Source organism: Dipodomys ordii, unplaced genomic scaffold (genome assembly GCF_000151885.1).
Source record: "Dipodomys ordii isolate 6190 unplaced genomic scaffold, Dord_2.0 Scaffold17, whole genome shotgun sequence".
NCBI classification, from domain to species: domain Eukaryota; kingdom Metazoa; phylum Chordata; class Mammalia; order Rodentia; family Heteromyidae; genus Dipodomys; species Dipodomys ordii.
In genome coordinates, this window is record NW_012267233.1 from 21570569 (window position 1) to 21585644 (window position 15076).

General features: G+C 36.8%; 1 protein-coding gene across 2 annotated transcripts in view; it reads left to right on the plus strand.

The window, feature by feature from the left end:
- Rmdn1 (regulator of microtubule dynamics 1) overlaps positions 1 to 14876 on the plus strand; it is a 24260-nt gene extending 9384 nt beyond the window's left edge. The window contains exons 4-10 of one of the 2 annotated variants that reach the window (XM_013012532.1): positions 658 to 817; positions 3502 to 3591; positions 6581 to 6636; positions 8341 to 8428; positions 10252 to 10282; positions 14078 to 14211; positions 14746 to 14876. In XM_013012532.1, the coding sequence (XP_012867986.1) occupies positions 658 to 817; positions 3502 to 3591; positions 6581 to 6636; positions 8341 to 8428; positions 10252 to 10282; positions 14078 to 14211; positions 14746 to 14784 (598 nt within the window). In that variant the 3' untranslated portion in view covers positions 14785 to 14876. Of the gene's footprint in view, positions 1 to 657; positions 818 to 3501; positions 3592 to 6580; positions 6637 to 8340; positions 8429 to 8474; positions 8609 to 10251; positions 10283 to 14077; positions 14212 to 14745 lie in introns of those variants that run through there. The other variant, XR_001174924.1, reaches the window with a different exon arrangement.
- The last annotated feature ends 200 nt before the right edge of the window (positions 14877 to 15076 follow it).

Here is a 15076-nt window from a genome sequence, read left to right on the forward strand (position 1 = left end):
AAGAGTCTCACGGACTTTCCTGCCCAGGCGGCTGGCTTTGAACCGCAATCCTCAAATCTCAGCCTCCTAGTAGCTAGGATTACAGGTGTGAGCCACTGGTGCCCAGCTACTTACTAGCTGTTAAGTAGTTCAATTTCTGTTTAAAACTTTTATGCAAATACTGTTTGTTGCCTAAAAATGAAAAAGAATTTTTTAGAATATTTTAAAATTATGATCACTAATTTAATAATCATTTTTAAAATATTATATTTTAGTGGCAGTTTTTGTTTTTTGATTTGGTCAGTCATGCGGCTTGGATTCAAGGCCTGGGCACTGTCCCTAGCTCTTTTGCTCAAGGCTAATAGTAATAGATACTTTGAGCCACAGCTCCACTTTTGGTTTTCTGGTGGTTCATTGAAAATAAGAGTCTCACAAGCTTTCTTGCCCAGGCTGGCTTTGAACTGCAGTCCTCAGCTCGCATCCTCCTGAGAAATTTCAATGGGCAGTGTTACCAAATAAAAATTTTTATGAAAGAATAAATTTAGCATTTTTAATAATAGTGTCTGATAGGTCATTTCCTATATCCTAATTAGCTAAAAGACCATTCATTAGTGATGTAACTTTTAACAATTTTAAATGTGAATTAAAATGTTCATTTTGTGTTTTGTTTCAAATTAGTGAAGATGCAGAGTTATTGTGGCGTTTGGCACGAGCCTCACGTGATATAGCTCAGCTTAATAGGACTTCAGAAGAGGAGAAAAAGCTTTTGATCTATGAAGCCCTAGAGTATGCAAAAAGAGCACTAGAAAAAAATGAGTCAAGTTTTGGTGCTCATAAGGTGAGTTGGCCAAAGTAAACTGTTGTTTTCTGAGTGGTCTGTTGGTCTGTACTTACTCCTAATTTATATAAGGGACAAAACAGCTCTATATTAAATTAGGGAATAGATTTATTTTTACAGTGTTTTATCAAAAAGTTTTTTGTGGTTTTTCTTTGTCAGTCATGGGGCTTGAACTCTGGGCCTGGGCTCTGTCCCTCCGCTCTTCAGCTTAAGATGAGCGCTCTACCACTGAGCCACAGCGCCACTTCCAAAAAGTAGTTTTGAGTTCAAATTTCTTTTAGTATGTTAGGTAAATTAGTATTGTCATTTGGAGGACTGGGAGAGTTTGAACTTAGGACTTGGGCTCTGTCCCTGAAATTTTTGCTCAAGGCTAGCACTCTACCATTGAATCATAAGTCCACTTCCAGTATCCTAGACAGGTACATCTACAGGCACTTCCTTGGAATAACCTCTCTAGATGTGAAAGGACACACACACACACAGATTTAGGAATATCTTTTTAAGTTTCCTTTAGGTCATCTTGGTTATTTTTTGCTTAAGTCTTCTAAATCTTTTCTGGTTTTCTATAATTTGAGAAGAATGTTTTGAAATCTTCAAGTTTACTTGTAGATTTGTTTACTTCTCTTTGCAATTCTATTAGTTTTTACAATGCTATTATAAACATTTAGGATTGTTATAGTTTCTTGGTGAACTGACTTCTTTGTAAGATTATAAAATTACATAATTTAAAAATTATCATTACAGCAGGGCGCTGGTGGCTCACACCTGTAATCCTAGCTACTCTGGAGGCTGAGATCTGAGGATCACGGTTCAAAGCCAGACTGGGCAGAAAAGTCCGTGAGACTCTGATCTCCAATAAACCACTAGAAAACCGGAAGTGTCGCTGTGGCTCAAGCAGTAGAGCACTGGCCTTGAGCTGAAGAGCTCAGGGACAGTGCGGAAGCCCAGAGTTCAAGCCCCACGACCGACAGGAAAAAAAAATATATCATTACAAAATTACCCTCCTTATACTCTTGGTTTTACAATCTCGCTTATTGGCTATTATAAGCATTATTGATTTATTTTGATGTATTATTCTGTCTTTTCACTTTTCGCCTATTTTTGGTTTTTTTGTTTTGTTTTCTTGTAGTTCTGAGGATTGATCTCAGGATCTTAGACTTGGTTGACAAGTCTACCACTTGAACCATGCCTGTTTCTTTTTTTTTTCTCAGATTCCTACCAACAACTATCAGTTTTATTTCTGGTGTTTCTGTATGTTTTCCAGGTGCCAGTCCTTCTTACAAAAAAAAAAAAAAAGGCCCACAATATCAACAACAAAACATTAAGAAAGTGACATTATATACATAAATACTGTGTATAAACTTTAGAGAAATGACAAACCTTCCAGGAAAAGGAAAAAAAATATCAAAAAAACTTACACAAGTGTTAACAGTGAGAATGTAGAAAACTTTGCATTCAATGGAGGTTATAATATGTAACAATTCAAATATAACCCATGAAATTAAAAAAATTGGCAGGATGGGCAAACAGCAAGGGGGAGGAAAATAACTTGGGAAGAATGTGGCCATAAACTCAGAAGACCTACAGAATTATTCAGGTAATCGAAGGGTTAAAACCCTGCATAGTTAGCCAATGGACAAGAACAAATGAACTTTTGATTGCTGTTTTCCAAACTAGTCCCCCCTGTGTTTTAGTTGGAGGATGCTGCAGGTCATACATCAGCAGAGTTGGCATAGATGACCACCTGTGTGCATCCTGCAACTCAGAAAGTATTAGTAGCAGCCAATCTGTCAGGTTTCAATTGGGGTTCCTTTTAATTAATTTTTTTCTTGGGGGAAAAAGTACATGCTTGATCTGTTTATAAAAGCAGCCACATTATCTTGCCTTTCTGTAATGGTAGACTCTAGAACACCAGAAGCAAGCAAAGTAGAGCCAGGGCTGGTGAAGCGTGCCTGTAGTACCAGCACTTGGGAGGTGAAGGCTAGCCTGAGCTACACAGTAAGACCTTGTCTAAAAAAAGCAAAGTGGAACCTTCCCATTTTAAGAAGTCCCAGAGCAAGGCCTGGAGGTAAGGCTGAGAACACCGACTTCCCAGCTACCCTTCAGCCCATTCAATGCCTCAGGCTTGGGGAACATTTCCATTTCTCAGCTGCAGTGCCACCTTTCCCATCTGCTTTCTTCCCTCAATAAAATTGAAATCAAGCATGCTTTTTCTTGGAGGCCATGCCTGTTTCTTTTAGTTTGCTTTTCAGAGTTTTCTTGTTAACTTTGCCTGGGCTGGGCTTGAGCTGAGATCCTCCTATTCTACCTCCTGAGTAGCTGGCCTCCCAGGCATGTAGCACTATTAATGCTACAATGCACAACTGTGGCAGCCCTATAATAATAACATATGTCAGAGGAGAAGTAGTTCCCAGAAAAGAAAGTGAATAGATAATGTCTCTCATTTATAAATGTTTCTAAATGTATACCCAAACCATAAGCATATTGACAATTTTCTTAGATAATTCAGTACTTTCTACTCTATAATGCCATGTTTTCTACAAACATATCCTATTCTATGCCTTAGTTTCTAGAGGGCCATGTCTACTTTGTGCCTACATTTTATAAGGTTTTATGCCCATATAAATTATTTTTGTTCTGAATGGAATATTAAGAGTATTACTCTCCCATTTTTCCTTCTTCAGTGGTACGCAATCTGCATAAGTGATGTTGGAGATTATGAAGGCATCAAGGCTAAAATTGCAAATGCCTACATTATCAAGGAGCATTTTGAGGTACTGATGAATTATTGAAGTTCATGCATGTAAAAAAATCAATGCTTTCCTGCTTAGATTTCAGTAATCAATTATTGCATAGTACAAAACCTTGAATTTAGTGACCAGATGGAAATGTTGACCTTCATCCGTAGTCCTGAATACTTGAAAAAACTGAGGCATGAGGATAGTTTGAATCTAAGATTCAGGATCAGCCTGGGAAACAAAGTAGCCCCTTCCCCCTTTTTTTGTGCCAGTTTTGGGGCTTGAACTCAGGACTGGCTATCCCTAATAGTATTTTTTTTTGGGGGTCTGGTCGTGGGGCCTGAACTCTGGGCCTGGGCGCTGTCCCTCAGCTCTTCAGCTCAAGGCTAGCGCTCTACCACTTGAGCCACAGCGCCACTTCCGGCTTTTTTCTTCGAACCCAGGGCCTCGAGCATGCAAGGCAAGCACTCTACCACTGAGCCACCTTCCCAGCCCTCCTTTTTTTTTCTTATGTGGTGCTGGGAATCGAACCCAGGGCCTCATGCATGGAAGGCAAGCGCTTTACCACTGCGCCATCTTCCCAGCCCCCCCCCGCCCCCAATAGTATCTTTGTGCTTAAGGCTAGCACTCTACCATTGAGCCACAGTGCTATTTCCAGCTTTTTCTGAGTAGTTTATTGGAGATACGAGTCTCACAGACTTCTTCCCTGGGCTGGCTTTGAACCATGATTTTCAGATCTCAGCCTCCTAAGTAGCTAGGATTACAGGTGTGACCCACTGGAGCCTGTCTGCAACCCTATCTTAAAAAAAATGCTTTAGTGGCTTTCAGTGATTTTCCTACAATTTTCTGAGCTGAGTGCAATAGCACTTCTGCCTTGATTGATAAAGCTAAAATCACCTGGGTGCTCAGGTTTTTTTTTTTTTGTTCAAGATGACCTCCTATCAATAGTTCCTCCCCACTTGTCTCTTCATCATTTATTGGTATAGCCCAAACTTATTTACAGGATAGTAACAAGCTTTCAGGACTGAGTGTTGTACCAAGAGTAATGATTTAAGCCTATAATCTACCTATGTGGGAGGAGGAGATGGAGTGGATTGTAGTTTGAAGCCAACCCAATCATAAAAGTTGGATATACTGTACCTCACTAATGGCTGGGCATGGTGGCCTATTACTCCTAGTTACGAGTACAGCTGTGTACCCATCATTCCCCAGTGACACATGCAAGCACAAATGGGAGGGTCAGCCTAAGCATAAAAGGGAGACTCTACCTTGAAAGTATCCAATACAGAAGGGGCTTGTTTATGTGTGTGTGTGCCAGTCCTGGGGCTTGAGCTCAGGGCCTAGGCACTGTCCCTGAGCTTCTTTTGCTCACAGCTAAAACTATACCACTTGAGCCAAAACTCCAATTCCAGATTTGTTTTCAAATAAGATAAGAGTCTTACAGAGACTTTTCTCCTGGGATGGCTTCAAACTGCAATCCTCAGATCTCAGTCTCCTGAATAGCTAATTGATTTCGGCAGGCTGCTTTTAATCATTATATGAGTATTTCACTAAAAGTAAAAACATGGTTTATAGAACATTTATTTCTATTACAATCAACAGTGTTCAGTTAACTTTCCATAAAATATTGGCTAAAAGAAGTAATTACTACCGGGAGCCAGTGGCTCTATAATCCTAGCTACTCAGGAGGCTGAACTGAAGATCGTGGTTCAAAACCAGCCCAGGCAGGAAAGTCTGTGAGACTTTTATCTCCAATAAACCACCAGAAAACCAGAAGTTGCACTGTAGTTCAAGTAGTAGAGGGCTAGCCTTGAGCTGAAGGCTGAGGGACAGCACACAAGCCCAGAGTTCAAACCCCACAACTGACCAAAAAAAAAAAAGAAATTTCCTTTAACACTTACTCTGTTGTTCACAATTTATACTAATGGACTCAATAAGAGATTAGGGAGGGGGGATGAGCAGGTGGGGGTAAAAAGTAGGGGGGGTGGGAGATGAGAAGGGATGAGAAGGGGAAACAAAGGAGGAGGCAACAATGCTTGATAAGAAATATACTCATTACCTTGCCCATGTAATTATAACCCCTCTGTACAGTATTTTCACAATAAAAAGTTTTTTAAAAAGAAATTAGGGAAATTTTCAATAAACACTTCATTATTTTGCTAATGTGGTGCTGAGGAATCGAACCCAGGGCCTCATGCATGCAAGGCAAGCGCTCTACCACTGAGCCACCTTCCCAGCTCTGACACTTTGTTATTTTGGTACATCATTATTAACTATGGTCTATGAATAAGTATTGGTTTTTGGAGTACAGTGGGGAAGTTCAGCAAAATATGATTATAGGGAAAGATTCCAAAATTGTGTACTTCTAGATCTTTAAAAATAATGCTGTTATTTTTATTTAAGCATTATTTTATACTTTTAAGCTTATTTTTAACAGTTAAATATTAAAACTTTTTAGATTTAATATGTATATTTTGTGATTTCTCTCATTTTAATAGATCTTAGCTCGGTTTCTGAACCCATAATATCCATAGGACAATGTATTGAAACAAATTAATCAAAGAAGCAGAAGGAAGAAAATGTTGATATGCAGCTGGGCTAGTAACTCGTGCCTGTAATCCTAGGTACTCAGGAGGCAGAGATTGTGAGAATAGTAGTTTAAAGCCAACCTGAGTGAAAAGTTAGTGATAAGCTATCTCAGCCAGTAGTTGGATATGGTAAAATACAAAGCTTAAAATAAGCTTAGAATAAAATAAGCTTAACATCCTCACGTAAGGAGGATTGAAGTCCAGGCCAGCCTAATCCCCAAATTATCTAGGTATAGAAAAAATGCCTTAGATGGTAAAACATCTGCCTAGCCAGCTCAAAGCCTTAAGTTCAAAACCAAGTATCACCAAAAGAAAAAAAATGCTGCTTACTAAAATTCTGGGTTGAATTTTTTTAATCATGGCTTTTTAGAAAATATACTTATGCACTTATTGCTGTTTGGAAATGATTGCTTTTTCTTTTTTAAATTTCTTGATAGAAAGCAATTAAGTTGAACCCTAAAGATGCAACCTCAATTCACCTTATGGGTATTTGGTAAGAAAATTTTCTTTATATTTCAAGTGCTGTCTAATCTGGACTTACTTATTTTATAGTATTATACAAAGCAAAATATAACAATGGAAAATAATGCTCAGCAGAGTTCAGTGAATCATTTGTTGGGACAGTATATTCTTTGCCATGTTAAGCGAAACTGGATTAATCTATGTACAGTAATATAGAAGGATGCATCAAGAGGGTTCTCACACCTTCAAAGTATGTCAGATAGAGACTTGATCAATCTGAGGAACAATATTATCTTCCATTTCCACAATTATCTTCTGCCCAATATGTATCATTATTTTGCTGAAATTAAAAGTATATAAACGTATTAAATATTTGCTGGTTTCAAAGAATGTTTCTTTTTGTTTGTTTGTTTTTGGTTGTGGGACCTAGGCATTGTCCCTGAGCTTTTTCACTCAATGATAATGCTCTGCCACTTTTTGCCAGTGTCTCTTCCAAGTTTCTAGTGGAAAATCAGAGATAAGAGTCTAATTTTTCTGCCAAGGCTGACTTCAAACCACAATCCTCATATCTCAGCCTCCTGAGTAGCTAGAATTACAGGCATAAGCCACTGTGCCTAGCTCCAAAGAATCTTTTGAGTAACAAATTACCAATATTTCCTTTGGATAGTCTGCAGAACTAAATATTCATTGTTTTCTAAGTGGGGTAACTTTAACACTCCATCAAACTCTTTAAAGGCTAAAGGACATTAAATTACTGATTAATAATAGAGAAGCAGTCACTTGGTAAACAAATATGAGATACAGCCTCAAGAAGTTCAGGCTGTAGACAAAGATCAAAAACATTTTCCTATTTATTTCAGAGAGTTATATTTTTGGATGTTAATTTGCATCACTTCTTTAAAATAGGCTAAAATTCTTGTTCTTGTTATTCATTCATTTTCTCAATTTCATTGTTTTTTAACATTAAGTGAAAAAAAAAGGAATAATGAGCCAGGTTTAGTGGTACATGTCTGTAATCCAAGTACTTGGGAGACAAAGGTAAACAGTGAGTTCAAAACTTCAAAGCCTGTGCTAGAAGTGAAACCATGTCTTCCAAAAAAGCCTACTCAGGCAGCTATTGGTCCAAGACTAGCTCTGGACAAAAACTTGAGATCCTGTCTAAAGAATTAAACAAGGTCTGCAAATGTGGCTCACATTGTAGAGCCACCTGCCTGGAAATCCTGAGTTCAAATATCATACTGCCACAAAACAAAAAAACTATAAACCAAACATATAACTAATGATCCTCTCTCAGTTGTTGCAGCCCAGCACCTGGCAAACACTCAGTGGTAGATGATATGTTGTATTAACATCATTTGTATACTTGCTTACTGCTTCCATTTAATCATAAAATATATACAAACTACTAAACTGTCAGTGTCTATCATGAGTGAATAACCCTTTTTCTGCCAAAGGCTATTTGACTGTTTATAACATCATTATGGGAAGAACAAAATTATCAATACAGGCAGATAGCCGAGGGCTAGTACCCTCGGTGAGACGCATACTTGACCCTACAAGTCCAAGGACTGAATGATTCCTACCCCTGCTAGCAAATTATGAATATTAACCTATTGGGTATGTAAAGTATCAGTTGTTTAAAAGAACAGATTTCTTTTATATCTTAAAAAATTTAGTTCTTTTCATATGAAAAAAGAGGTAGTTTTTGAATGTATAATGTTATTTCCCTTTATAGGTGCTACACATTTGCTGAAATGCCCTGGTATCAAAGAAGAATTGCTGAAATGCTGTTTGCAACTCCTCCTAGTTCCACCTATGAGGAGGTAGTGTGACGTCCTTTGTTAAATTAGTACCGATTTCTTACTGCAGCGAATGCAGCACATTCAACAGTACTCATACATACGGCATATGGAGCTCTGATTCAGTGAGGGACTTGAGCAAGTTTCTAATGATCCAGTTCAACTATGCTATCACAAAGATTTAATACTTACTATCCAGGACTGGTGAGTGCTTTTTTTCCCCCACTTTAGGTAAGTGGCTGATAATTCTAGTATATTGTCAATTTAAATAGTTCATGGCTAAAATCTACCTTCATTTTCTACTTGAAGTTTATGCCATATAAAAGCCACACAGAACAAGAAATAACAGCATCTGTTACCCAGTGTGTTTTATGTATCCTACAAAATAAGTTAATTTAAGGATAAAAGAACATATTTGAATTGAAAAATTATAATTTTCTATAAAAATTAACATGAAAGGCTTACCTCCTATATTTTCAAGGCCTTTTGCTTTACATATTAAGAATAAAATTTGAGAAGGACTTCTGCCTAACCTGTTGTTTTTGTTCATTTTTGGTACTTGGAATAAAACTAGGCCTTGTGCATTCAACATATTTTCAGAGTATAAGGAAATGGACAACTGAAAGAAAATTGTCCCAATTCTTCTTTCACGACAGAGAATTTAATGGTTTTCTTTTTTACCTCTAAAGTAGTATAGAAATGGATATAAAGAATTTTTAGTCAGGTGCCGGTGGCTCATGCCTGTAATCCTAGCTACTCAGGAGGCTGAGATCTGAGGATCGTGGTTCAAAGCCAGCCCAGGCAGCAAAGTCCATGAATCTCTTACCTCCAATTAACTACCAGAAAACCAGAAGTGGCACTGTAGCTCAAGTGGTAGAGTGCTCTCCTTAAGCTGAAGAGTGTAGGAAAAGTACTCAGGTCCAGAGTTCAAGCCCCATGACCAAAAAAAAAAAAAAAAAGAATTATTAGATATTTAATTAGAATATTGTTTTCTGAAGGAAAAAAGATATGCAGCTTTTATATAGCAAATTAGTCATGTTTCTGAGAAGTCAAATGTTAAGTAATTACTAGAGAGGTAGTAGTTTAAGTAATACAGAAATTAGCAGAGAATTTCAGGTTCATAATACATTGTAGGTAAGAATTTCAATAATGGACTTGAAAAAATTGATATGGGAGCTAGAAATGTAACTAAGAGCACCCACCTAGTATGTACAAGGTTTTGGTTCTACCTGAAGCACTCCACGAAAAAATAAAAATAAAAAAAATCACAAAGCACAATCTGTATTTTAGTAAATTTAGCTTTTAAGTAGGAGTCACTGTTAAGGTTTAAGACCAAAGACAACTGAGTTACATATATTACTTCTGTCCCTTCTGCACGTTAGGCTGTTTTTTCTAGTTCTTGGCACTGGAGTTGACTTTGCACTTGCTCAACTTGCTTCCTCAGCTGGTGCTCTTAACACTTGAGCAATTACTTCAGCATTTTTGCTGGAGCCAGTCTAATATTAGACTTTTCTGCCCAGGCTGGCCTTAAACTGCAATCCTCTGGGTCTTGGCTTCCTGAGTAGCTAGTATTACAGGCTTGCACACGACAGTTTGCTACCTTATAAATCACAATGAAATTATTACCAAAAGTGGTCCATACATTATAATCTTATTTGATGATTTAAGAGTGTGTGTTCAATTTAGCCATGTTACTATCAGCTGTTAAATTGATCATTATTTTTAGGATGGTTTACTTACTGACTTACATGTAATGTAGGAATAGGTCTTTGAGAATATACTTTTTAAGAAATGATTGAGTATATTCTAATCTTTTTCATTTTGTTTGTACCTTGTGTTTTTAACAGGCTTTGGGCTATTTTCACAGGGCAGAGCAAGGTAATGCATTTTGATTTCATATATTGATAGTTTAAATCATATGAATATTGAATTATATAATAGGAATTTATTGTGCCTGTCCTGAATAGGAATTTTTAAAACACAGGTACAAGTTGTTAGATTTTTTTTTGTATTTGATATTGTAAAATAAATGCCATTGTCTTTTTTTTAACAAAGTTCACCTAAATAAGAAATAAACAACTACTGGAATTTAGAGCTCTAGTTCTGGAATGATCCATTTATGTAATTCAGCCCTCTGTTTTTCTTTTTTTTTGTCTCTTTTATTGTGAAAATACTGTACAGAGGGGTTACAATTACATGGGCAAGATAATGAGTACATTTCTTATCAAGCATTGTAGCCTCCTCCTTTGTTTCCCCTTCCCATCCCTTCCTATCCTCACCCCGCCCCGCACCACATCCTCCTCGCCACCCCCCCCACACCAAAGTTGTAAAGTTCGTTTTCAACATAACGACTTGTACATCTCATTGTTGAAATGGGTCCACCTGTATCCCTATTTAAGCGATTTGTTTTTCCTCTTCCCCTCCACAAATTATACTGACATCAAATACAGCGAAAGCAGGGGTTACACTGTGGGGGAGGGACATACAAAGCAACAAAGAAATAACAATCGCATGAAAGAAAAAAAACATTTGAATACATATCTTAGGGTTCATTTCCCTAACATCACCTTATCTGATCTTTTCTGCTTGACTCAGACATATACTAGTTATTGCAAATAAGGGAAACCATGGGACCTATGTTTCTTTGGGTCTGGCTTACTTCACTTAATATAATGTTTTTCAAGCCTTTCCATTTCCTAACAAATGGGGCAATGTCATTCTTTCTGATGGAGGCATAGAATTCCATTGTGTATATACCACATTGTCTTGATCCATTCATCTACTGAGGGGCATCAGCCCTCTGTTTTTCAACCCCAGCACCAAAAAAAAAAATGTACAAAATATACCATAAGAACCACTGCAGAGGCCAGGTACTAGTGGTTCATGCCTATAATCCAACCTTCTTAGCAGCCTGAGATTTGTGAGTATAAGTTTGTAGCCAGTCTGGGTAGACAAATCCTGGACACTTTTATTTCTAATTAACCAGCAAAATTCCAAAAGTGGAGGCATGACTCAAGTAGCATACCATTTGTGAATGAAAAAGTGGAGAGCATGAGGTTTTTGAGGTGAAGCCCCAGGACCATGCACATGCACACACATTACTACAGATATACTTCTATACAATTTAATCAGAAGAAAAATAAGACATATTATTTGTTATATTTGAGGCTCTATACTCATAGACTTGTTCAAAAGCTTCAATGCTAACAGGCAAGTTAGTTTTTAAAAACCTGCCTTCTAAATTCGTTTGAAGCTAGATGCAGGGGGACATACCTATAATCCCAGCTACAGTCAATGATCTGGTTATGGTGTTGCACACCTATAATGTCTAATTCATGAATTCTGGTTTACTTCATTGCCTTTCATCCATAGCTTCTAATCATACCATTTTATGTATCACATGAATATGAATCTTAGAATATAATTTTCTCAAAGGATTAAAACTAATTACAAAGTAAAAGAGCAGACTTTTAGATTTAAGAATTGGAAGTGCTGAGAAAAACAAGGATCTGTCTTCAGTGAATTAAAATAATCCTTGTAATACCAATCATCCTTCATGTATCACCCGAGTGCTCACTTTCCATAGGCAAAAGGTTACCCAAATTCAGAAGCTCTTCCTGTGTTGTGTATTGTACAAATCCTATTATAACCTGTTTTCACTTAATATTTATGTGTACAAGGCTTAAAGTGCAGGAAGTTGGGGATTCTATCTTTCTAGTATAGAATTTTAACTTCACTGCCTAACATATGATGCTTAGCAAATTTGCTGAATGCATAAGAAAATAGATTTGTTACTGCACCAATACACGTTAAAGCTAGGGATCCGTAAGTATACCAGCTTGTCTTAGCACAAAGAGTAAGCCAAAAAAGCAGTTAAACAAGTATACTTATATTCTTTGCTTTTTGGTGCTAGGGATTGAATTAGTGTGTATTATACATGTGTTCTACCACTAAGCTATATACACAGTCCCAGGAAGTATGTTTTGAATAGAGGGCCCTAGATTGTTAGGAGGAAACAGAAGTTAATATGTTCAACATGGCAGTGGCACATCTGTAGACTTGGGAGGATGAAGCAAGAGGATCTCAAGACTAGCCTGGACTGCAGTGAGACTTTGACTCAGGCAAAAAGAAAATCAATGAAATGAATGAGAAGATCCTGCTGAGTATGTAGGTTGGCTGGGCCAAGTATGCATTGTCTTCCTGTCTCTGCCTCCTGTATGCCACCATGCCCACCCTTCATACTTTCATTCATAAACTTTGTAAAAATTATTTTTATTAGCATACATTAGTTGTACAAGATGGGTTTCATTGTGACATTTCCATACATGTATACATTGTACTCCAGTCAATCTTACCCCATTGCTTTTAACCTCTCTTTCCCCTTCCTAAAACAATTTCAACAAGTTTCATTGTTCTGTTTTTATACATGCAAACTAACTACTTCAATCATATCCATCTTCAATACAAAATTATTCTTAATGGACACATAATTCTTGTTGATGAAGAATCATATGATATCAGCCTGTAACAGTACCTAATGATCAGACTAATTTTAGTATCACCATGTCTTTAAACATTGATCATTCTTTGTGTTGGGCAGCTTTAAATTCTGTATAAAATCAGTAAGAAAAACCTGTAGTCATCCTTATTGTGCTGTGTATCTTACTCCTAACTGTATTTTGTTACCCTCCTCAACCAGCCTACCTTTATCCTGTCTCCACCCTGTTTTTAGTTTCTGGTAACCATCTTTCTCTCATTTTCATAGCTCTTTTGTTCATACTTTTTTCCTTCAACCAAGAATACACTCCTACTCATCCTCCAAGTCAGTACAGGTATTATCACTGAGTTGATTTTTCTTTTGGCTTCTTGTAACTTTAAAGTTTGTATATCAGATAGATAAGGCATTTCTTCATTCTTATTGCACATTGTGTTCACATTTCTCTCTCCTTTTTATTATGAACTCCAAAAAAGTAGACTGTTATTCTTTCTTTGTGTCTAAAATTCTGGGCATTCACCAAAAGTTGAACCAACTTACATTTTTTTTTTTTTTTTGTCAGTCATAGGGCTTGAACTCTGGGCTTGGGTGCTGTCCCTGCGCTCTTCAGCGCAAGGCGAGTGCTCTACCGCTTGAGCCACAGCACCTCTTCTGGTTTTCTAGTGGTTTATTGGAGATAAGAGTCTCACGGACTTTCCTGCCCAGGCTGGCTTTGAACCTCGATCCTCAGATCTCAGCCTCCTGAGTAGCTAGGATTACGGGCGTGAGCCACCGCTGCCCAGCTTACCAATTTACATTATCACCATAATTTCCTTCAGTCAGTAAATTGTGTGTGTGTGTGTGTGTGTGTATTGTAGACAATTTTTTAGGCACTTGGTTTACAGGTAGGAAAACAGGTTTAAAAAAATAGCTGTTTGTACTGTCTTACATTCTTAATCAAGAGCCTCAACTTCTTAACTATTAAATAGAATTATCTACTTTATGCAGTAGTTAAATGAGAAATGTAATCTGTACTTAGTAACAGACATTGAACAAATTGCAATTAGTTTACAGTTTGAAATAATAGTTGAGCAAAAGAAAAATGTAGTCTAATCACTAACTGACTCTCAAATCAGACCTTTAAAAATAGAGCAACCCTATTTGTTTTGAGCTAAATTTAATTTTATTTCTTTGTACAGTGGATCCAAACTTCTACAGCAAAAACTTGCTCCTTTTAGGAAAGACATACTTGAAACTAAACAACAAAAAGCTTGCTGCGCTCTGGCTAATGAAAGCCAAGGATTATCCAGCACACACGGAAGAAGATAAACAGGTAAAACATCTCTAATAACTAAAGTAAGGCAGATAGATTTTCATTGAGGCACTAAAGGGTGAACTAAAAACGTCTTTAAAGCCTAATTGTCCCAACACATAATACTGTATCATTGTCACCATATGTTACTACTTTATTGCTGCAATACAGAATTATGTTATATATATATATATATATATATATATATATATACACATCTATACACATCTATCTATACACATCTATCTATCTATCTATCTAAATTAGATCAAGTAAGTCCTAAAGCATAAAATCAAAGGATGTGGTAGGGATTTAGCTAAGTGGTAGAAACACTTGTTCTACAGGCACAAGACCCTAGATGGGTTCCACAGCACTGCAATGGTGGAATGGTTTTATAAAAGTCTTAGTTATCACTGAAGAAATTTTTTTCTTATAATGTCCTGTCTTGTTATTTTGGAAACTCGTAGAAACCACAGTCCACTTGACAAACTTAAAATTCAGAAGTTATCATACCTTTAAACTGTATTGTTTATAAAATATGCTTTTCTATTTTAGGTACAAACAGAAGCTGCTCAGTTGCTTACAGGTTTGTGACAAGAATTGAGAAAGTTCTAGAGAAGAAACACCAAGTATCTAACACATTTTGCCTTTTCATTTATAAAGATATAAACATTAACTACAACTGTTCTGTGGCTCCATCCTTTTAATGTTACAATTTAACAGGTTACATATACAAAATTCTAGGCTTTGTAAATAACACAATAAATGATTGCCATATTGTACTAAAATTGTTGCAGTAAATTTCATGGCTTAGACAGATTATTTTGCCTGTGAGACAAACATATAAAATATTTATAGATTCCATATGAAGATATAGGACATCATG